Source organism: Dipodomys ordii, unplaced genomic scaffold (assembly GCF_000151885.1).
Source record: "Dipodomys ordii isolate 6190 unplaced genomic scaffold, Dord_2.0 Scaffold72, whole genome shotgun sequence".
Lineage (NCBI taxonomy): Eukaryota > Metazoa > Chordata > Mammalia > Rodentia > Heteromyidae > Dipodomys > Dipodomys ordii.
Genome location: NW_012267288.1, coordinates 5,103,410 through 5,128,447, shown reverse-complemented (window position 1 = coordinate 5,128,447; position 25,038 = coordinate 5,103,410). Strand labels below are relative to the sequence as shown.

Here is a 25,038-nt window from a genome sequence, read left to right as displayed (position 1 = left end):
AGCAGTAGTGACCTTTGACTTCCCCCTCATCAACCTGCTGTCATTTCCCCTTTGCTTTACTCCCAGACTTCACATGTTGGTGAAGAAGGTGAAGCAATTTAAACTAAATTTATTCAAGGCCACAAGGCTAATTTACAGATTGATTGCTTTCATGAGGTGCTTAGAGGTATAGGTATTCTTTGGATGATATTTCCACTAGATTTTTCTTTTGAAGAAATATTCCTGCCACAGGCTTTCCCAACATGGGTCAAAACTGTCTACAATTTAAGGATTTGCCCAGAAATTTCTGGCTAGGGCAAGGAGATTTGTCACTTATAAGTAGGAACCTGAATTTCTTGGGTGCCTTTCTGCATCCTCTTCACACTAAAATGTGCTATTTGATGCTTCTTCCAGTTATGCTCATGCCTATTTTCATGATGAAGACCCTGTAGTATGGTGAGATAACTTGGATTGTCTTTGGCCTTTGTCTAATAGTATTGTACTATTTAATAAATGCATCCAGTTTCTACTTTGTGAAAAAGCAAGTTGGGAAAAGTTAATAACTGAGTACTTCCAAAAGTATTTATTTCTTAGAAAATCATAGCTTGCTAGAGTAGTTGATAATATTTTTACATGTGCTTGAAACCAATTTTTTTCTTTTTTTAAATAGTTTTTGTAACATGAAACCATAATAAACTCTATGCCCATCAGTGCACCACCATCTTCTGGTCTTCTAAAATCTCTAGTTCCAAGTCTCAGGCCCACACACAAAGGGAGGAGTTTGCAGTTTGCTTTTTCTCTACAACTCAGTCTTCAGTAGCTTGAGAGCTCTATTCATATTGTCGTACACTGATGTGGAAAAAGATAAGACAATATGTCATCAGAAATCACATCAAAAGATGGAATAAATCTCCAAATTTGGGCACTCTTCACTGTAAGTGGGGTTGGTTACCCAAAGGGTGAATGGTTGATGATCTGATTATAATTTTTTCCCTAAATTATGTTAAATATATTTATGATAACCCATTTCCTCCCTTCTCTTCCTCAGATCTTCCTTCTTTAACTCATTTTCCAAAAGAAATTCTATATAAACTTTTATCAGCACCAAAATACTTTTGGTAATTTTGAGGTAAATTTTATGTGCTAGATAACGTGTAGCTACTGAAAATTATTTAGAAGTAGCAAGAATATAAATCCTAGTAAACTGAGGTGCTTTGCTCAGATGAATTGTTCTCATCCTCACAGAAACTCTACTACATGCTTCAAAGAGACTCAGTAGTTTGCCTGAAGTCACATAGCTAACAAGTGATAGACCTACTGCTCCAGAGCCCAGACTTCTATATCACCATCCTTTGGTACTAGTTGGTGAACATGAGATATGTGATCCACTGGAATAAGATGTCCCTGTGATCAGCACTGTATAGCTGCTTATTCGTTCTTTCTAAAATACTTACTTAATGCTTGTTCTGCAAGGCACTGTGATAGGATTTGGCCTTTGAAGAGTTAAATCTTATAAAGATACATGGTATTGTCTCAACAATACTGACTTGGGACAGTCCTAGGAACAAGCTTTCCCTTGTCCTCACAGCTTCCCCCTGGGAACATTATTATGGACAACGAGGAGCTCTCCTATGGACCTGTAAGTATGGCCTGTCCTCCCTAACATACTCTTATGTCAGCACTGCCCAGCAGAAAATTCTGTGCTGATGAAAGTATCATTACAGTACTGTGCACAGCCTGTGAACATATGGAATGTGGGAAGTATAACTGCAGAACTAAGATTTCAATCTTAACAAGAGGTAATTTAAATAGCAACATGTGGCTAATAGTGAATGTATTGGATGGGTGTCGGCAGCTATGACAGTTGACTACAACTAGTGGTTCTTAGGATAAAATTCAGTATTCCCAGAAGGATTAATTGCATGCGACAGCTACCTATATTCTTCCCTTTAATTACTTCAGTTGTCTTAAGTCCCTCAATTCCTGTCTGTTTCCCTTTGTCTCTGTCTGTCTGTCTGTCTGTCTCCCCCTGTCCCATGTCTCATTTCTCTCTCCCTTTTTTTATGATAACTCTTAGGATCACCTTCCCTACTGATCTTTAAATTGAACTATAATTCAACTTCAGTAAGTGGGGCTGAAGTCTCCTTGGGAGAAACAGAAGGTAATGTGGTCACAGAAAAAAAGATACTTAATCTAAATCATTTATCCTCATTTTTGAGATTAAATAAAACAATGGAGATGGAAATGGATTTGTCTGATGACACTAGGCTAATTAGAATCAAACGTTTTCTCTGGCATCCCTACATAGACCCCTTGCCCATGTCACCTGGAGCCTCGCATCCCCTCACTATGGCAAAGGGACATGTTAGGTACTTGGACAGCATAAGGAGGTAACACTTACATAGAGATGTATCTGCAGGCTCATAGGCATAGAGACGGTTTGAATATCTTCCAGTGATGTCTGCTCTGACTGTCAGGGATGGATCTGCAATGACAAAGCAAAAGGAAGGGAATGTTTTATTTGCAAGTGATCCAATTCTAATCCATGTCCTGTGAAAGAAAAAGTTGGTCCTATTGTATCAAGCTTCAATCCATCCAATGCCATTCCATCTGTTCTGCTACCTGGCCTCTGGCAGATAATAACTAGAAGAGGGCTGGGTGTGTGCAACAACTACATAGTGCTGTTTGTGGAAAAGGTTTTGAACACTACTGTCATAGTTAATGTGATCTGAAAATAGGATATTATACATTTTGGGTATTTGCTGTTTTGGTGCAAATAACATTCTCTAGTATAGAATTGTAAACTTTTGAAGCAATTATGTGGCAGGTAACATTTTTACCAAGAGTAATGACAATAATTAGAAACTCATATCCAGTGTTGGTTTTCATATGTGTGTACACATACATACACACATATATAACATATAACCAAGTACATGAAATATAAGTACAAAATATAAAAACATAAGCTACCCAAGCAGAAAAGTTCTTTAGACCTCATTTCTAATTAACTAGCAAAAAGTCAGACTGGAGACATGTCCCAAGTGGTAAAGCACCAGCAAGTGAGCAAGCTGAAAAAGTTTGATGGACTAAGTTCAAACCTCAGTATTGACAAAATGTTTTTAAATACACAACCCCACACTATATATATTTACACACACACACACACACACACACACGCACACATAGTACACACAAAAGGCAAGTGAGATGCAAAGAGGTCTAGAAATTTTGGATGATTGGGTAAATAAGTAATTCAGTGGTAGACTGCTTGTCCAGCATGCACAAAACCCCAAGCCTGAAACCCAGCACCTCCAAAAAAGAGCCATAATTTAGGAGCCTAAATCACATATCCTGAAAATAGAGAAGGTATGTAAGAACCATCTGGGTGTTTGCAGAGTCTGCTACTAATTCTGGAGTGGACTGTTGCTATCATTTTAGAATATTGGACTAGGATCAACAGCCATCAGTGACCAGAAATAAACATTCATTTATTCATTGAAGACTTAGTGTGTGAAGTATAATGCTTTGGAACAATTTAATATAAGAAAAGTTCTTTTAGCAGCTACAGGAGCTCACACATCATAATCTAATGGACCTTTAAAATTATGACTGCTTGCTGGGCACCAGTGGCTCACGCCTATAATCCTAGCTTCTCAGGAAACTGAGATCTGAGGATCACAGTTCAAAGCCAGCCTGGGTGAGAAAGTCTGTGAGGCTCTTATTTCCAATAAACTACTAGAAAACCAGAAATGGTGCTGTGGCTCAAATGGTACAGCGCTAGCCTTGAGCTGAAGAGTTCAGGGACAGCATCCCAGCCCAGAGTTCAAGCTCTACGACCAAACCACCCCCCCAAAAAAATTATGATTGCTTGTACCCCCTCCCAGACATTTCTATTTAATTGGTTTTAGGAGTGGCCTGGAGAGCTTGCTCTTTAAAATTCCTTCAGCGGATTCTAACATGTGGCCAGAAGGGAGGAATGGAGACCCACTGAGCTGCTTAAGCAAACTTCAGTGGGGTTGCTGCTTATGATCAAAGGAAACAAATGTGGGTTAAGCGTACTTAGATATTTTACAGGAGACTAAAAGGAATTGCCACATAACTAGATGACCAACAAATTCTCTTTCAGTGTTAAGAGTCTAATTGTTCTAAATCCTGAGCGAACCTAATCTAATTCATCCTCAAGTTCAGCCTTCTGCATTCGCTCCATCACTTTTGTTACTGTTGTTGTTGTTTTAGAATTTTGGCCTGCAGATTTTATGGATATATTAGTGTTGAAAAATGTCTCCTCTTAAAGATTTTATTCATAGTCTTTAAACAATATTATAAAAGTATTCTAAAACAATAACATGAAGCCACCAAATTTCCTACAGTATTAAAAATAGTAGTATAAGGCACTGCATTTCCTATGGCATTGAGTTCAAGAATAAAAAGACACTCTAGTGAATTGAAATGTAACTACAAATTCTTAGCACGTATCCTCTGGGATATTTATGCACTAACATTTACTAAGCTCCTGAAATATGGCTGGACATTGTTGTCATTGCTGAGGGTATATCAAAACCCTGTCCCTTATTTTTGTTCCTCCTGTTTTATACATTTATTGCAAACTTTGAAGACATGTAAGTAGAATGAACTCTATGCAATATGTTTAGTATGGATTTTCCCTACATCAATATAAATTTGGTCAAAGCTGAAGTTGATGCATTTATTCATTCATCCAACAAACACTAACTGAGACTCTACCTCAGGGTCTTGCTGGGACAACTATGTTGAACATAATTATTAATAAATAAGTAAAAAGATCACTGAGGAAGATATGGCCAATGAGAAAGTCATCCTCAGATATATTTGAGATAGAGATGACAACTTCAAATGAGCAGATGAGAAGTCGGCTGAGACATCTGACAAAAGTTCACATTTTCTAATGCAAATGTAAAACCTAAAGGGGTATCATACCCCTGAAATGTTATCTGTCTTTCTAGAGCTTTGGGAGTGGCCTTGACCATGGTGAAGAGGGGGCTGAAGGTGGGGCGAACAGAGGAGGGACTGCCAGTCTTGAGAGTGTTTAACCCCAATATCCTTGCCACTTACCCACAAACATAATCCTGGGGACATACTGGCCATCAGGAGAAAGGTGTTTGTCTGTTGTTTCATACTGAGATTAAAACAAAACAAAAGAACTTTTAGTTTGCTTGCTCCTCAGTGACTTTCAAACTTGCTAACAAGAGGATGAGTACATTATCAGAGACCTAATGTAACTCAAGATGCATCTCTTTTACATATGGGGCATATAGAGAAACAAGTCATATACATGGGTAATAAGATGGAGGGGATGGGATACAGAACATGAATAGCTGAATGGATGTGAGGCACAAAGCAAAAACTTCAAGAGGGAAGGGTTGGCTGCTGGCTCATACCTGTAATTCAAGCTACTCAGGAGGCTGAGATCTGAAGATTGCAGTTCAAAGCCAGCTTGGGCAGGAAAGATCATGAGAATCTTACTTCCAATAACCCCCTACCCCTGCTCCCCCAAACATGGTGGAAGTAGAGGTATGTCTCAAGTGGTAGAGTGCTAGTCTTGAGGAAAAAAGCTCAGGGACAGTGTACAGGCAGGCCCTGAGTTCAAGCCCTAGGACTGGCATTGCACGCGCACCCCTCCACCCCGACCCCTCACATACACGCACACAGAAAGGAAGGAGGGAAGTACTGAAAGGTATTGATGATGGTTCAGGGAGACACCTTGGAGGGCATAAGGAGACAAATCAGTTAGAAGAGCAGAAGACATAGTTGGAAAAATTATAAACCCAAAAAGGATTTTTGGGTATTCCTCTAGTTTTAAGCATTTATAGATTTATAGAAAGTATAGTTTTAGAAATTACAGATTTAGCAAGATGCAATGCTTGTCTTTGATAAAGCCATAGCCTTTTGAAAGATACAGGCAGGAAAATGAATAATGAGGATCCAGCAGATGATTCAAGGTATTTATTGATTTAGTTAGTTTTCTGCCAGTGCTGGGCTTGAACTCAGGGCCTTATACTCATGCTTAACTTTTTTTTTGGGGGGGGGTCCGGTCGTGGGGCTTGAACGCTGGGCCTGGGTGTTGTCCCTCAGCTCTTCAGCTCAAGGCTAGTGCTCTACCACTTGAGCCACAGCGCCACTTCCAGCTTTTTTCTTTTTGCTTATGTGGTGCTGAGGAATTGAACCCAGGGCCTTATGCATGCAAGGCAAACACTCTACCACTGAGCCATCTTTTTAACTCAAGGCTGGCGCTCAAGGCAGACTTCCTCTTCTGTATTTTTACTGGTTAATTGGAGGTAAGAGTGTCTCAGATTAGTCTGCCTTGATTGGCTTTGAACCCTGATGAAAAAATCTCAGCTTCCTGAGTTGCTGGGATTATAGGTTTGAGCCACAAGTGCCAGGCTGACTCAGAAGTTTTAGTGGGGTGGCTGGGAAGATGGCTCAGTGGTAGAGTGCTTGCCTCACATGAAGAGGCCCTGGATACGATCTCTCAGCACCACCCTCACAGAAAAAGCCAGAAGGGGGCACTGTTACTTAAGGGGTAGAACACTAGCATTGAGCTGAAGAGCTGAGGGACAGTACCGAGGCCCAGAGTTCAGAGCTCAGGCCCTATGACTGGGGGTGGGGGGGGGGAGTTTTAGTGGGGATATGCAGGTTCAGTGGATGCTCAGAGCAAGATGTTCATTGGTCTTGGTATGCAAGGTCCCCTAAGGTTTTCTGAACAGGAATCATTGCATAGAGATGGAAAGGAGGAGCATCAAGTTTTCTCATATGACCAGTAGTCTGGGAAGGGTTGAAGTATGCATGAAGGTATGCATGAAGATATGGTGGAGAGGTTAAGCTTCTACAAGAGTCAACTCATGCATGGTTTGTGCACATACTCCAATGTTTTCCCTGTTCAGACAGAATTAAGAACCACTGGAAAGGGCTGGGCACCAGCAGCCCATGCCTATAATTCTTGCTATTCAGTAGACTGAGATCTGAGGATCATAGTCCAAAGCCAGGCCAGGCAGAAAAGTCCATGAGATTCTTCTCCATACCAGAAAACCAGAATTAGTGCTGTGGCTCAAAGTGGTAGAGTTGCTAGTCTTGAGCAAAAGAACCAGGGTCAGCGCCCAGGCCCTGACACACCATGACCCTAGTTTAGAGTGATTGTCCTACACCTATGAAGGGTCAGATGGGCTTATGTTGTATAGGGAGACATTTAGAAATACTACAGTAGGCAAAATATAGAAGTCATACACCAAAATCATGGTCCTGAGTTTATGAGGAAGCATAGTATCAGGAATATTAAGAGCTTAAGTGCTGCACAAGAAAAAGAGAGTACCATCTAGAGGAGTAACACTTTTAATGACATAGGAATAAAGACTAGCTTTTTGTTGTTGTTGTTGGTTGGTCATAGGGCTTGAACTCTGGGCGCTGTCCCTGAGCTCTTCAGCTCAAGGCTTGAGCCACAGCATCACTTCCAGTTTTCTGGTGGTTAATTGGAGATAAGAGTTTCATGGACTTTCCTGCCTGGGCTGTCTTTGAGCTGCAATCCTCAGATCTCAGCCTCCTGAGTAGCTAGGATTACAGGTGTGAGCCACCAACGCCTGGCAAGACTAGCTTTTTGGAAAGCTTCAGAATGATTACTTGAATGTAAAACCTATAAGTTTAAACTAATTGTGACCTATCTTGTAACAAGCATAGGAAGATAAAGTGAAAGCTGTTGCACATTTGGGTTAAGATATAGAAATTGGTGCATAGGAATTGATTGCATGCACATATAGATGATGCCCATAGAGAATACAAAATGTGGAAAGAAAGGGTGAGCAAGTAGAGGTTCCTCAAGTTTCTGATGATAAGGGTTAGATAGAAGAAGAGGAGTGAATGAAAGATGAGAAAGAATTGTGGGTGTTGCTTGTTCTTTAAAGAAGCCAATCTGGAAGGAATAATAGGGAGACGGGCTCAAGGGGATATGGTCAATAGCTGTTTTACTTTTAGAAGGAAAATGGACCCAACTTGTCTACAGAGTAAAAAGAATTTGAAGGCAGAAAACCTGAATATCAGGAAGGTGGTGGTGAAAATGACATCTGTAAGAGGCATGAGTAGATTTGGACAGCTGGGGAGCTGCCATTTCAAGAGAGAGAAAGAGAGAGAGGAGAGAAGAGACGGGTTAAGAAGCTGAGGGTGGGCAGGACAGCGCTGGAAATAATTTGTAAATACAAAATCCTTGCCATTGTTACAGGAACAGAGAATATCCTTCCCATCATATTTCTCAGAAAAGCCAAGGTTGTTACCAAACAGATAAGCCAAAAAGCTTATTAATAAGACAAACTATCCTTTTCCTTCTAATATTTCCAGGAGATCCCAGTTAATGTGGTCTGATAAGATGCATAGAAAGAGTGATTCATCTATTTTTGATAATGAACCATGAGGAAATATGTTGGTGAAAGGAATGGTAAACTTACAACTAGATTGAGGAGAACAAACTGTTCTGCCAATTTCTGGATGTCTTTATTTTCAGCAAACACTTTCTTCAATGCTGAAACATAAGGAAGGAAATCATTATGCATTCATCTCAGCTTTGTTTAAAACTCCTGTTCTATATTTTAAGTGGAACTGTGTTGTATTGTAAGTTTAATTGTGTTAAAAATGCAAGACTTTGCCCTTTCAACAGATGACTTGTGAAACAATACCCATACCATTATCATCTATATCATTTTTATTATCCAGTTATTCAGTCATCCATCCATTTATTAGCCATATTTATTAAATTACTGCATTGTGTCAATTTTAATCATTGCAGAAGGAGCAATGAATAAAAAAAAGTGGGTGCTATTTCCATAGAATTTAGAGTTCTGTTGGAGATAGACCATAAAGAAGTCCACAAAGAAATATGCAATAATTTCAGATGAGAATCTGTACTTTGGAAAGAAATGAGTGAATCAGGCTTTAAGAGCTGTAGGTTTCCAGGAGAGTTCCATCATCACAAGGCTCCATGTTGCTCTTTGAAAAATACACCCATTTTTCTACTCCTTCCCAACCTACCTCACCCCTATCCCGAACCCCTGCAAACTCATCGCTTAATTTTGTCTTTAAAAAACTGTTAGATAAATAATATTATATGTTAATCCTGGAGCCAGTGGCTATAATCCTAGATACACAGGAGGCTGATATCTGAAGATTGAGGTTCCAAGCCAGCCTGGGCAGGAATGCCCATACTTACCTCCAATTAACTACCAACAAAGCTGGAAGTGGAGCTGTGGCTCAAGTGGTAGAGTACTAGCCTTGAGCAAAAAAGTCCAGGCCTGAGTTTGAGCCCCCAGACTACCACACACACACACACACACACACACATACACACACATTTGTATCTTGAATTAAAACTAATATTTCTAGGTTGTTCAGAGAAGATCTCTCCAAGGAGGTTACACTGAAGTGAGGTTGTGCTCCATTTTGGGGGGTGGATCATGAAGATTATTGGGGCAGATCAGGCTACCTTGAGGTAAGGATGAGTTCAGGAGTTCTAGAGGCCAGCTGAAGACCAGGCTAGATAACATAACAAGCAGAGCATGGTAGGAAAGCAAAGACAGTCACTGGTCAGATGGCGTCTAGCCTTGAATACCAGTCAGAAATTATGATTTGGCTTGACCTGCAATGAGAAGCCAATAGAAGATGCAAGGGATAGGATCTGAGTTTTGTTTAGGAGTTTCACTCTGGCTTCTGTGTAGAAACTGTTGTGTGACCTGTTTAGTGGCTGTTAGCATTTTTCAGATGTAACTTGATCTTGGCTTAGATTAAGACAGTAGCACTGAGGCATAGGAAGTGGTTGTATTTGGTGAGATCAGCTACCTAGCATAAAGATCACAGAGCCAAAGGAAACTGCAGAACCCCTCAGTCAAGAAATACTAAGCATTTTAAGATAGTGAGAACAGAGTTGGGGCTCTGTGTGCCCACCCAGGTCACATGTCTATGAAGCTGGTGCTGGATTGAGGATCTATTTTGAAAGTAAAACCAATAATATTTGCTGGTGTATCAGATATGGGATAAAGCAATGTTAAGAAGCTGAGGATAAATCCTAAAGTTTATTCCAAATATGGACCAATTGTTGAGAAAACATGAGCTATTTGAAGTCACGTTAAAAAGAATAATGTTTTTCCTGTTTTACATAATCTTGCTTCTTCAACTCCTTTGTATCTTCAGATACAAAGGTGAGTGATCTGGACTCTGACATTATCTCAAAAACCTATAAAAAACCATATTTAAAATAAATTACCTTGGCTGTGTGGACATTCGTCCAAGTGATGAATTATCATCAAGGGTTTGTTGCTGTAAGAGACAAAGATCCCGTGAGACTCAGTGGGTAGAATTTAGTGGGTAGGATTGCATGTATGTCTACTTATCACTAGATGGAGCTCTTTCAAGGTTGAGAGAGCTCTGAGTAACCCTTACCCCTACCTTGTCTTGGATTTGTATAAAGCTTCTTCATATGTCTGAGTCCAGATAAGCTGATCACCCCAACCTAAAAAAAAAAAGGAGAGAGAGAGAAAGAGAGACAACATATATGTTCAATACTAAAAATGAAGAAGAGCCTCAGAAGAATATAGAGATAACTATAAGATGAACTGATAAAGCACACATCCTCAAATATGTTTAAGCAAGCATATTTCAACACCGAGATTAAGAAATCTTTCTCACTTAAGAAGCAGTTAGAAACCTACAGAAAGCTGAGTTCTACCTACCTCTGGAGAGGGTCTGGGGCAGTTTGGGCCGAGAGTCCTTGATGTCCTTTTTAGCTCCAGGTTTGACAGTGGTTTCTTTGGCCAAAGTGTAGGAGAGGGCCAAAAGGAGTAAGAACGTTGACACTGAAATTTTCTCCATGGTAAGTCTATGTGAAAAATGAGAAAACAGGAATTAGGAGTTTTCAAGATCTCAACTTGTATCTCAGTGATGGAACAATAGGAACTGAACTGCTACTGAGTTAGGACATGAGATTGGAGAGAAAAGCCCCCTTCCTTTGAGGGCATTTTCCTGGGAATCTATATTATGGGTATCTGTCTGTCCTATTACTTAACTATCAATAGATAAATATCCACAATAGAAATGGATAAATGTAGACAAATTTCAAGGAAACGATATCTAGTTAGATATATGCATAGATAAGGAAATTTATCCTTCAATTTTATATTTTAAAAGTAAAGTCCTGGCAGGTACCTTAGAAGTTATCTCGTCTTCTCCCACTTACCCAAAGCTTCCTTATAGTGATAAAGAATAAAAGACTAAAAAAAATGTTATGTGTTGGTATTGAGGCTTGAACTTAAGGCTGGTGCTCTATCACTTGAGGCACAGCTCCACTTCCAGCTTTTTTGTAGATAAGAGTCTCAACAATTTTCCTATCCAGATTGAATTCCATCCTCAGATCTCAGTCACCTAAGTAACTAGGATTAAGCCATTGGCACCCTACTTAAAAAATATATGAAATGGGTCCAGAACCAAGACTTCTTGATCTTGCTGTTTGGTAGTGCTGGCTTCTGATTTCCCAGCCTGAAACAATTACCCTAAGCCTCCACACTTCTTTAACCTTCAGTTAAAATGGAAGCATTATTATCAAAGAATGGAAATGCATACAATGGTTGTTTTCATTCTGTCATTTAGAGCCTGCCAGGCTTGTCCTTTTCACCCGAGTCTCTCCCTAGTGTCACATTTTCTTCAGTTCTGCATTAGCTCTGAATTGCCTAAGACACATCAAGCCTGTAATCTTAACTACTCATGAGGCTGAGATCTGGGAATCATGGTTCAAAGCCAGTCTGGGCAGAAAACTCCATGAGACTCTTATAAACTAGTCAATAAACTAGTCAAATAAACTAGTCCCAAAAAATAGTCCAATAAACTAGTCAAAAAAAGCCGGAAGTGGCAATGTGGCTCAAGTGGTAGAGCACTTGCCTTGAGCAAAAGAATCTCATGGACAGTGTCTAGGCCCAGAGTTCAAGCCCCAGAATTGGCAAAAGAAAGAAAGAAAGAAAGAGAGAAAGAGAGAGAGAGAGAGGGAGGGAGGGAGGAAGGAAGGAAGGAAGGAAGGAAGAAAGAAAGAAAGGAAAAGAAAAAATATACATCAACATTAAGTTCTTCCTAGAGAAACATGTGGTGACGTCATGTCTATATGTGTGGGTTTTTCAGTGCACAGAAATAGTGTGAGATTCACAACACAGAGAAATTAGCCCTAGGGCGTCTCTATTAAATTCCCCTTTCCTTTCTATAATGTTGCGGCTAATTACTAGGAACACCTGAAGCAGATGCCTATGACTAAGAGTGTGAATGGCACAGGATGAGTTCCATTAGTGAGGATGGAAGGAGCTAGCCAAGCCAGTTCTATCACATGCCACTCAGGCGGTACAGGGGACATAACACAGAGAGCTAGTCACTTGCATCTAATAAAACCAAACCCTACAATTGTTTTGAAAGAATTATGAGACTCTCACACCAGCTGAGATCGAGGACAGTGGTTCAGAGGCAGCCCAGACAGGAAAGTCCATGAGACTTTTACTTCCAATTAACCACCAAAAAGCTGGAAATGGTGCAACAGTGGCTCAAGTAGTCAACTGCTAGCCTGAGCACCAAGCTCAGGACAGCACCCAGGTGTAGAGGACTGACACACAGAGAGAAAAATAAACCTCTAGCATCAAACTCTGATCAAAATAGCTTTTGAGTGAAGTTAAACTCTCAAAAGAAAAACAGGATACATTATATCACTGTTTAGTGTTTGTGAGAGAGTTTCTCATGATTTGATACTTGAGTGAGAACCTTTGTTAGGCATCACATGATGTTAAAAGTTGTTGCTAAATTAATTAGGTGTTGCTGCCTCCTGCATGTAATCCAAGCTACGCAGGAGGCTGAATTCTGAGGATTGCTGTTCAAAGCCAGCCCAGTTAGGAAGTCCATGAGACTCTTATTTCCAATTAATCACCAGAAAACCAGAAGTGGTGGTATAGCTCACAGTGGCAGAATACTAACCTTCAGTAAAAGAGCTCAGGGACAGCAATTAGGTCCGGAGTTCAAGCCCCATGACCAACCAAAAAAATTGCTAAGCTATAAAATCCTAATAATTATTTATATTAAACTGACCAATTATTATTCACAACTTAGTATGCAGCAACAAAATTTCTTACTCAGAGAGATATAAGCTCCTGGTCATCGGGCCAGGAAGTAAGGAAAACAAATATTAAAGCATTTCTTATGCTAAATACTAAAAGAAAAGACATAAGCAAAATTCAGGAATATAATCCCTTCATTTTCTGTACTCTTAAGAGGTGGAAATGCCATTAACAATTTTTATCAACTAAAGTTCATCTAGAACAGCTCAAGTATACTACAAGTCAGCCATACTCATCTCTCTTATCGTGAAGACTTCTGTTATTTAAAAAAATCAAGAACCTTTATTTTCTGGAATATCAGTTGGTTCAAAGATTTATTTTATTTATGGCGGCATCTGTGCATGTTTGGAAAAAGAATAGGAAATTGATGAGGAATTGTTTTTTTAGTCCAGAGCTGATTCTTATTGAACAAATGAGTATTGGGGCCCCTTGCTATAGCCCTGTAGATTACACATTGGAACCATTGATAAAGCACATGTGTTTTATGGCAGGAAGATACCAGGGAGGCTCATAGAACTCCTGCTGAACAAACATCCTGCTGTGGGGTGAGGGCTTGAGATTGACTCTGCTGTTTTCCTAGGACAAAGAGACGGCTCTGCAAACATCCTGCATACTCATTAAAATCCAATACTAAACTGATAGTGGTAATTTGCACACACACACACACACACACACACACACACAAACACAAGAAATGATCTTGCAAGGGTGATTTGTTCTTATTATTCTCAGGAAAATAGCTAGCTTTTCACCTCTGACAGTCTAGACCAGGAGTTTAAAGACTGTAAAAGCAAGAAGATATGCCAGTTAGAAAAAAAGGAAACAATTTTCTGGCTTGCAATAATACATTCTCTTGGGACAGTCTGAGCTGAAGTTTCACAGAGGAGGGGGCTTTAGCCTGTGGAAGAGAAGCAAGGACTTAGATGGTGACTGACATGGAATTTTCTGAGTCTCTGGCTTGAGAACTACTAGAATTGATTTACTCTTAAACCTCTGGTTCCCTAAGAGAGAAAGCATCACTACGAACCTATGCAAGAATGTAACACTGCCAGCTCTAGCCAAAGAAAGGCCACAGTGAGCCTTTGGTGGAGATTCCATTATTCCCCTTTTAATCTCAAATGGATAGTCCATTAAACCCCACTTGGTTGCCTCTCTCTCAGTTGACTGCCGGCAACTTTGCAAAGAAAACAGAGCCCCAAGCTCACTGTTGGAAGTGGCATTCCAAAGCTATTGTCAAGAGCCTTACCTGGATTGCCCCACCCACCTGCCTTGTGTGAGCCAGCCAGGAGGAGGTCAGAGCTTCAGAGTGTGCCAGCACAGCTCTGAGCCTCTATTTATGCCCGGGAGCACACCTCAATCCCACCCACTAATCCTGTTTCCACAAGTTGCTAACTCGGAAGCAAACTTTCCTTTTCTAAGCAATCATCTGTGCTGCGCTAAAGACATCCTTATTTAAAAGTTAATGTTATGAAGCATCTGCTTTTGAGTATACTCGTGTGTGTGTGTGTGTGTGTGTGTGTGTGTGTGTGTGTTTTATAAAGCCATTTATGAAAGTCAATTGTTAGGAAGGCAGTTACCAGAAATGGGCACAGAGCCAAATCCAGGTAAGGTTTAAATGGGGACTTTTGATTTGCCAGTAGGCTGATTTGTCTTTATGTGATTGGATAGTTTGTGGTTTATAGATTTCTTTTTTTTTTTTAACTCCCCCTTGGACAGGTTTCCTGATTTAGCTGAAAATACACAGAGGTTCATTCACAATTCTAATCCTGTGCAGTCGTACAATCCGTCATACAAATTCTTTTCCATGCTATACCTCTTTTCTGGGGGGGGGGGGGGGGGGGGGGGGGGGGGGGGGGGGGGGGAATTGGGGGGAAGGGGCTAGGGGGAAGAGTACATTAACTATAGGCATATAAAATATAGTCTACTATTAGATTGTTGAAAGCTGTGAGTTTTGTAATAATTATCTTGTTGATTAGTATATGCATCAACTTCTCTCCAAAGAACTCAAAGGTATTTCACAGATATTTTCTTTCTTAATGTGAAGTTTCTTACATGACATGCAGAAAACTACTTATCTCTGTTCTTAGACCTAGAAACTATTTTTTCATTCAAGATTATCCAATTACACACAGAATTTTAAAACTGGAAGACAAATTTTCTGCTAGAAAAATTCAATCGTGCATTGTTCATGAAAGTACATGCTTTTTTGTTTGTTTGTTTTGGTCAGTTGTACGGCTTGAACTCAAGGCCTAGATACTGTCCTTCATCTTTTTTTTTTTTTTTTGCTCAAGGCTTGAACTCTATCACTTTAAACCACAGAACCAGTTCCAGTTTTCTGGTTGTTAATTGGAAATAGGAGTCTCACAGACTTTCCTGCCTGGGCTGACTTTGAGTCAAGATCTTCAGATCTCAGTCTCCTGGGTAGCTAGGATTACAGATCTAAGTCACTAACACTTGGCTTTATATGCTTTAAAAAAATTTAAACTTGTACGGGGGTCCCATTTTTTTCAGATAAAATATTAAAGATTTATATAAAACTTAATTTTTACCTTGAGTATGCAAAATACAACTTCTACAAAATGTTCAATGATTTACTTTGTTGCTTACTTTTTGCTTAACTCTATTGCACATCAATGCAAGGAATGCTATAGAAAAAGAATTTTTGTTTTGTTTAGATATCCTTGGGAATAAAACATTTGTAGTAGCATTCCTGAGTAGCAAGGATTACAGGCTTGAGCCACTGGCACCAGGCTATATGCAATTTGTTTTGTTTTTGTTTAATTAAAAAAAAAAGCCCTGGATGGAGAATTTTTTTTTTGGTCGGTCATGGGGCTTGAACTCAGCCTTGGCGCTGTCCCTTAGCTCTTCAGCTCAAGGCTAGCACACTACCACTTGAGCCACAGCACCACTTCCGGTTTTTTAGTGGTTTATTGGAGATCAGAGTCTCATGGACTTTTCTGCCCAGGCTGACTTTGAACCATGATCCTCAGATCTCAGCCTCCTGAGTAGCCAGGATTACAGGCATGAGCCACTAGCGCCTGGCTTGGAGAAATTTTTAACAGAGAATTAGCCAAAGGGATTCAAGCATAATAAAAATGGCCTGTGTGTGTATGTTTGTGTGTGTGTGTGTGTGTTAGTGCAAGGCTTGAAATCAGGGCCTTGTGCTCTTTTTGGCCTTTTCACTCACTGCCTACTCAAGCCAGGCCTTCAGTCCAGCTTTTTGCTGGTTAGTTGTAAATAGAGTCTGAAGGACTTCTTTGCTTGGACTGGTTTTGATGCACCTAGTATGAACCACTAGCATTTAGTTTAAAAATAATCTTTTAAATATTTTAAGATTATATTTAATATTTTGAAATATTTTTTACAATGAAAGAGAGTTGAATTCTCTGAGCTAAATAATGACTCTGAAAACAATTGAATTTTCTTCCAGTTCTAAAAGAATTTGCAGGCATAATTTTTTTTAACAGTTTGAATGGAATGATTTGAGCTAAATTTTAAATTCTTAAAACAATAGCCTCAGTATTTAGCCCTTAGGATGATATTCAACTCACCACTCTCATTTTACAGACAGAAAAAAATGAAGATAAAAAATAATGACTTTTTGAAGGTCTCATTTTTAGGGCAGATCTTAGACCAAAGCCCAGGGGTTTTCTCATCCATTGCTGTGGAAAAGGGTCATTGAATGGCACTGGAGTTATTAGATTACACTCAGCATCCTGGTTCCTGTTCACTGGATGACATCAGTACTGTCACTTAACCTTTAAAGCTTTACTTTACCTGTCTATGAAATGGGAGGATGGATATAGTTAATTTGAATATTGAATGAATTAAGGAACGAGAAATATTTGGTGTTAGTTTGTTAGGATTTCCATAACAGAATATCATAACCTGGAAGATTGAAACATCAGAAATGTATTTTTTCATTACTTTGGATCTAAGATAAATAAATGTATCCATTTCTTCTGAGGCCTCTCAGCTTTCAGATAGCTATCTGCTTGCTATATCTTTCCTTTCTTTTTCCTTTTTCCTTCCTTCTTTCCATTTTCCTTCCTTCCTTTCCTTCCAAGTCCTTAAATATTTTAATCTATAATTTTAATACCAGGATATCTAATTTGTTTTAAATAGAGCAGTTTGGCAAACATAATTAGCAAAAAATTTTAAGCTATTGTAGCAACTTTCCCAACTATAAAATCAAACCTTTTTGGCATTCAATTGATTGTTTTAGTCATTTTAATATTGTTGCAGAAATAATTCTATACTTTTTCCAATAAAAATTCTAATTCTAGGCACATGTTTTAAAGTGACAAGATTAATATTTGGATTGCCCCAAAAGATAAGCAATATTTATGTCTCATTAACACTTTAAAACCCATTAATTTTTTTCTGATATTTTAAAAACTTAATATGAAAATCTTCAATACTGTAGGTGTTAAGTAACATCATCAGCTTTAGTATTGTTCTTCTGTGGCAAGCGAAGGAGGAGCAGAATTTATCCCTCAAGTAAACTGAATTTCTTCCAGCTGAAGTTTAAGATGCTCATGTAGGAGAAAGGCTGAGAACCAGTCATTGACATGTTTATATGTGATTTCATGCAAATAGATGTGTTTCTTGGGGTAGAGTGGCAAGATGAAACCTAAGAGTAGGTATCAAGTTTTGGTCATCACCATCTATTTAAGAAGATGAAGGGGAAAAAAGGAATAGTTTTATAGCACATTAAGTGTGGAGAAAGAATGAAGACCTCAGGCATGGGACCTCAGAATCAGTAAGACAAAACAAAAACCAGCATGAAATGCAATTGAATCTCCTAGCAGATAGTTGGAATAGACCTGGTCATATATGAATCAGTTACCTGATTCAGCGATGGTTGGGCCTGAGCTAATGAAAAAGCTGATGCAGCTAAATGCTGCCTTTTGGCATCGTTAGTAAGGGATCTGTATTAAGCTTGTTACTGAGTATAATGGAAAACTTGCTTTTCATTCTCAAAAGCATCATTATTTGTACCATCAATGGTAGTGTTTTGATAAAATATCCTGACTTTGCAGGAAAATGCATGTGCATAATTTTACAATTGTCTTAGATAAATGAATCCAAGGATCTCTGTGGGATCCACAGATCCCAGGTTAAAAAACTTTTGCTATCATGAGAGTTTTAGGGAGCCTACAGCTTTAGAAACTGGATTTGGCTCCTCATATTATATCTTCCTGGCTATCAAATATATACCTGTCCTAAACTGGGAGAATGTCTAGTCTCAGTCTCATAGCTTTTCAGGTCTATTGTTTTCCCTGATGAAAAGCTTACATTCTGAAATCCTTCCAATCATGATGGAGGCTCCTTTTTTAGAGAAGAAAGAATGAAATATGTGGTTATCCAAAATGATTAAGTGAATTTTCTATAAACTCTAGTCTTTTGGAAGACAAGTATTTATAAAGGAGACATAAGCATCATTCTTTTGAAAATTTGACATAATCTCAATGAATACCTCATTCAGTAGCAATATAATACTGAATGAGGCTTGAAGGCTGGAAACAGGGCTTCTTCTTTCCTTCTCTTAAATCTGAGTTTCTTAATGGTGTTAGCCATATGGAGACTCACACAATCTAAGGCAACGTGTCCTTATTAGTTGGAGTCTGTTCCTGGAGTCAGCATTGTTAGATGACAAACACACTAAGAAGGGTGGGGCACTGAACAAGCAGAGCTGCTGCCGTTGGAAGCTGTGCCTCCTCCATACCCATGCACTGACCTTTTGCAAAGCCTAACTCTGCCTTGTGAGATAGCTCTACTTTGACTATGTCTATAAGTTTCTTCTGATATATATAAACATCAGAAGATATATATATATATATATAACATATAACATATATTGCTACTAAATGAGGTATTCAATGAGATTATTTTAAATTTTCAAAAGAATGATGCTTATGTCTCCTTTATAAGTATAAATATATATATATATATATATATATATATATATGCCAATATACATGCCAATATATCTACAATAAACTATGAAAAAGCCAGAAGTGAAGCTGTGGCTGAAGTGATAGAGTGCCAGCCTTGAGTGAGAAAACTCAGGCACAGAGCTTAGGCCCTGAATTTAAGCTGTAAAACATATATGGCATATGTGTGTGTGAGTGTGAGTGTGTGCCAGAAAAAAAGTTTTTTCATCTTGTTCTTTCCAAGTTCTTATATTATTTTCCTATCATGTCAACTGATTGATGGTTATTGCTGGAGGTTTTTTTTTTAATCTTTATATCTGGCCCCTGAATACTGAAAAATTGGTGTCTTTTTTTTTAAGAAGAAAGGATAAATAAATCCCAGTATAATATGGAACTGATAGGCCCATTACATCTTAATACTATTTGGGTAAAGATAACACAGGATATGTCATATCTTATCATGTATCACTTTACAACTTGAAGTTTTCTTTGACAAGCATAAATTTAGATACTTTGAATTTACAGCAGAAATCATACTTCATATAACAGTGTATGGTAGTATAGACCTGTAATTCCAGTACTTGAGATCAGGCAGGAGGATTGTATGTCTGAGACTTACCTGGTTACTTGGAGATAATTTTTTAAAAAAAAAGGAAAAAAAACCCAAAAGATTGCATTTTACTATTAAGCACTCTCAGGAGGAAAAAGTACTATTATGTTGATACTTTTCTAAACTTAAGTACTACTATTACTTAATAATAATAAGTAACATATAATAATAATAAGTAATAATAAGTAAGACCTCTTTTTATTTCTCTTTGGTGGTGTCAAGGATTGAATCCAAGACCTTGTGTTCTACCACTAAGCTACAGTCCCTAGCTCAGCCTCAAATTTTTGTTGTTGGTATAAGTTGAGTAAACTTGGAAGACCAATTTCTCTACAATTCCAAATTTATACTTCAATGATTGTGACATATAAATTGATTCTGTCTTACTGATTCCCAAAATAAAATAATTGATTTAAAAAAAAAATCTCAGCTTGGTGCGATGCCAGTGACTCATGCCTGTAATCCTAACTACTCAGAAAATAGATCTAAGGGTCACAGTTTGAAGCCAGCCTGGGCAAGAAAGTCTGTGAGCCTCTATCTCCAATAAACTATCAACCAGAAGTGGAGCTGTGGCTGAAGTGGTAGAGTGCCAGCCTTGAGTGAAAAAACTCAGGCACAGTGCTTAGGCCCTGAATTTAAGCCATAGGACACACACACACACACACACACACACACACACACACACACACACACACACACACACGACTAATAGCTTAGATTTGCTGGGCGCTGGTGGCTCATACTTGTAATCCTAGTTACTCAGTAAGATGAGATCTGAGGATTGTGGTTCAAAGCCAGTCCAGGCAGGAAAGTCTGTGAGTTTCTTATCTACAATTAACCATCAGAAAACAGGAAGTGGTGCTGTGGCTCAAATGGTAGAGTGTTTGCCTTGAGCTGAAGCCCTGATGGACAGCGCCCAGGCCCAGAGTTCAAGATCAACAACCGACCAAAAAAAATTGCTTAGATTTTTTTGTAAAGTACATATTAATTTGATAATTGGATAATAATTTGCACCTAGAGAAAGGAATTCTAGTATACTAGTATTACTCAGCTGGGTTACTGTAGGTAATGGTTGTATGCTATGTGTCTCAAAGAGCTGGAAGAAAGAATTTTGAATGTCTTCATCATTGGAGATAAATCTTTGAGGAGTTAGGTATGTTAAATCTGATTTTATAATGGATACATGTATCAAAACATCACCAAGACACCTCATTTTACATACAATGTATATGTTTTTAAGTATCACTTAAAATTAATTTATAAGGAAGGATAGCCATTTATTTTTTTCTACAAATTGATCTTTGGGGGACAGTTTGCATTGTCTAATTCTCATATTTTATCCTTGACATGGAGTACCAATGAGAAAATAGCACGTTCTCTGTTCTGAAAAGCCTTCTGTTTACCTCTGCCTTCCATATGACTCACTTCATATTAACTGTATTCCCAGCGTTTTCAGCCGTAGATCAACCCAGAAAGCAAATACAGAAGAAACTTGCCACATTTCTTTCTTCCTGATCTCTCTAAGACCTCGTCATCTTTTCAAGACTAAGCTTTCCTGTGTTTACTTCATAGCATTTGTAGGGAAATGATGTATTTTTTTCATTGTTTAGAGGCTTTGTGGGGCTGTACGTGCTGGGTAAGAATGAATTTAAATCCAGGGAATAGTTAGAATGTAATTTTAGAACTGAAACTTCATTGTGGTTAAACCAGTTTTCTATTATTCTCATTTATGTTAGGTTCCAGATAAAAAGCTTTCTCAGTACAAGCAATTCTACCAATTCATTACTGTAAAGGTCCAAACATTTCATGACTTTGGTGTGAATTTTCTGAGGCTTCATTAGGTCTGATGGAGATATGTCTGCTGGACCTGGAGCATGAAATTAGCTATTCTCTAAATAGATTTCCATATGGAATCATATACCAGAATGAGCACTAGATAATTTTTGTTTCTTAAGTGGCAAGAAAATATGATTTTTAAATTTCAAATGGATACATAGGCATTTTATTTATGACTTAAATAATTTCATCTGATTCATTTTACAGACCTGACTCATACTGCTTTTGAATGAAAGTACTTTCTCTGAGTGCTTTCAAAATGCTTTTATGTGGTAGGTATATAATGCATATCATTTGCAGCTCAGATTAGTTTAGAAAACTGGGATGAATGACTTGTAGAAGACAAGCAAAGGAAATGAAGCAGGTAATCTGTAAAATTTGTTAAAGGTTTCTGAAAGCATATAATAGCTGATATCTTTCATTGTTTTAAAACTTATAGCTTAAGCCAGGCACCCATGGCTCACGCCTGTAATCCTAGCTAGTCAGGAGGCTGAAATCTGACGATTGAAGTTCAAAGCCAGCCCAGGCAGGAAAGTCTGTGAGACTCTTGCCTTCAATTAATCACCGAAAAAGCCAGAAGTGGCTCTGTGGCTCAAGTGCTAGAGCGCTAGTCTTGAGCATTAGGAGCTCAGGGACAGCACCCAGGCCCAGAGTTCAAGCCCCAGGACAGCAAAAAAGATTAAATAAATAAGAAAAACCTACAGCTTAGACATGATCTTCTCAACGTGCAAATGGTCATTCATGCTCTGTACTTTCTTTATGGCAAATGGTTACCATGGCTACACATAGAGCTTAAAGCTCTGTGTCAACTTTTTCTCATAAACTTCTCCTCTGTGATATTGTCCCTTAGAGTCAATTAAACAGGTTACTATTACTGGACTGTGGAAAAATGGATACAAATGCTTAAATGAGGAGGATGTGACAGCTTAAACCTGCAATTCTAGCTACTTCAGAAGAAGAGCTTCAGGATTGTGATTTGAAACCAGCCCAGGCATAAAAGTTCATGAAACTCCATCTCAACCCAGTGGCCTGCACAGTGGCACATAACTGTTATCCCAGTTATGGAGAAAGCATAATGGATGGGTGGCGTGGTGTGCATTTGTCATCCCAAAGAAATCACAAACAGAAGGCTCTCAGTCCAGGTTGCTCTGGCATAAAGTAAGCTCAACCTTGAAAATTACCAATGCAAAAGGGGCTAGAGGTGTGATTTAAGTTGTACAGACCCTTATAAGAACAAGGCCTGAGTTCAATCCCTGGTACAAAGAAAAAGGCCTGAAATGATTTATCTATGAGAACTAAGTTAAGGAATGAATTTAAAGGAAGATTTATTTTGCCCTAACTGTTAGAAATAAAATTGAAATTAATATTCTTATGGCATACAGGTAACATTTGTAATTTTTGTTTTGAAAAAGTTGTTATGAAAGGGGCTTCAAGTCAGCCTGTCAATTATGAGTATAATTGTGAACAGCGTACATTATTGACTTTTGGCAAAATTTCTCCCCTTTGTTCACTAACTACATGTTCAGAGCTAGAATAAACCAGCAGCCGTGAATGAGGTAACATAATATTTATTCTGGCATCTGTAGTCCCACAAATATTAAAGTTGAAAAACGAATGCTCAAAGTACATTGTACCAGGAACAATTGTACATCCGGTCACATCTCATCACTTAGAAATGCCACAAGTTTCAGTGGAACTAAAGATCAAGACAAGTTCACAGTTTTGGAAGACTTTCACACACTCTGAGGTTGTGATTTTGTGGCTATTTCCCTTTTGCAAGTCATTCTAGAGGAACCTTTAGGTTAGGCAACTACCCTAAAAAGATTTATTAAACTCAGAAAGAGGAAGTTACTAATGCAGTTTATGCTAGCTAATTGCGCAGTTCCGGGATGTTAAGTATAAATTATGGAAATTTTATGTCCAATCAAAGTTCTTGCTAATGATATAGACACAGAAACGTAACATTCACTCTCTATCTTTTGTAAAGACTAACAAAGAAGCAGGTCCAGAGCTGTAATTTTACTCAAAGCCTATTGCAAAAGGGAAATTAAGTAGATGAAGACCCTTTAGCCCTCTGTCCTTAAAGCTAGTCTTTGTGTTTTCAAAGCTTCTCTTCCAAGGATGCTTGTGTATTCACTAGGTAGAAGAGTCTGTTAGAAGATATTGTATACCAGAACCCTCCCATGCTGGCCTCCTTATGCTGTTAGCATAAGGACACTGGAACTATAGAGATAACTTTTTTTTTCTTTTTTTGTGGTCCTGGAGTTTGAACTCAGGCCCTTGAGCTTGCTAGGCTAGTGCCATACTTACAAGCCATGCCTTCATCCCTGTTTGTCATTAGTTATTTACAAGTGGGTTTTGTTTCCCTCTGGGCATGTGTCTGACCTCTTATCAGTCTACTTCAAATTTCCAAATGTCAGGCTGGCAAGGTGGCTCAGAGGAAGAGTGCTTGCCTTGTATGCACGAGGCCCTGGGTTTGATTCCTCAGCAGCACATAAGCAGAAAAAGTAGGCGCTGTGGCTCAAGTGGTAGAGCGCTAGCCTTGAGCTGAAGAGCTGAGGGACAGAGCCCAGGCCCAGAGTTCAGGCCCTACAACTGGCAAAAAACAGAAACAAAAAACCCAACGTCTCTGGGACCTCAGGTGCATACCACTGAATCCAGCTTCCCTTCTGTGGAGACAGAGTTCCATGGACTTTCTAGACTGGCTTGATGCTGAATGGAAACCCTCCCAATCTCAACCTTCTATGTACACAGAGGTGAGAAGAGGTCTTGTGAACTTTTCTGCATGGCCTGGCTTCAAATTTTAATGTTCGTATTCTCAGTTTAGGATTAAAGTAGCTAGGATTAAAGGAAAGAGCCACTGGTGCTCACTGGGCTGAAGTATCAGTGTTGTCTCATTGCTAATATTAGGGTGATGTTTCTGGAAGGTACCTACTTCTGCAGTGCAAATGGTATCATTCTGTCTGCCTGCGAGAATCTTTTACCACTCATTACAGGACTTGATTCACTCTTAGCATGCTTTAATGCTCCTTTCTAGACGTTATATTGGCTTTTTAAAAATCCACTAACTTATCATGGTCTATGCTTTTTATTTGTGAATCTATCCTCCATATGAATTATTTGTCCATGGAAGTTCAGTATGCTGGGTAGTCCAGAGGTTTTCACACAGCCTTTCTGAGTTATTCTTTGGCTCAGGGCCAATTTTGTGCTTATTGCTGTTCTTTAGAAGGTTCTTGCACAAAGGAGATAATACACATTTCACTTATACACCCATACCTGTGAGAGACATGAAATTTTGCTCTCTCACATACATAGGTCTTGTTTTGTTTTGATTCTCTTTACTGGATTTCTGCAAACGGCATTTCTTCCTTGAATTTCTTGGTTACTAGGTGCTGTTTCGTAGTAACCTCCCCCTAGGTACATAGTTTCACCAGAACTCTGGGCTTTAGTTCCTATTCATGCACTCAAATACTTTTCCTAAACCCACATTATTATTATTATTATTATTTTGACAGCGCTGAGGATC

At 38.8% G+C, this 25,038-nt stretch overlaps 1 protein-coding gene across 1 annotated transcript; it reads right to left on the bottom strand.

Annotated features, from left to right (window-relative positions):
* Window positions 1-607: 607 nt before the first annotated feature.
* Agr2 (anterior gradient 2) lies at window positions 608-14,546 on the bottom strand. Its single transcript, XM_013024010.1, has 8 exons — window positions 14,380-14,546; window positions 10,725-10,870; window positions 10,441-10,504; window positions 10,259-10,311; window positions 8,451-8,524; window positions 5,074-5,137; window positions 2,381-2,464; window positions 608-828 (listed from the first exon to the last, which is right to left on the bottom strand). The coding sequence occupies exons 2-8, from the start codon at window positions 10,861-10,863 to the stop codon at window positions 779-781; spliced, it is 528 nt and encodes a 175-aa protein (XP_012879464.1). The 5' UTR covers window positions 10,864-10,870; window positions 14,380-14,546; the 3' UTR covers window positions 608-778.
* Window positions 14,547-25,038: the final 10,492 nt, after the last annotated feature.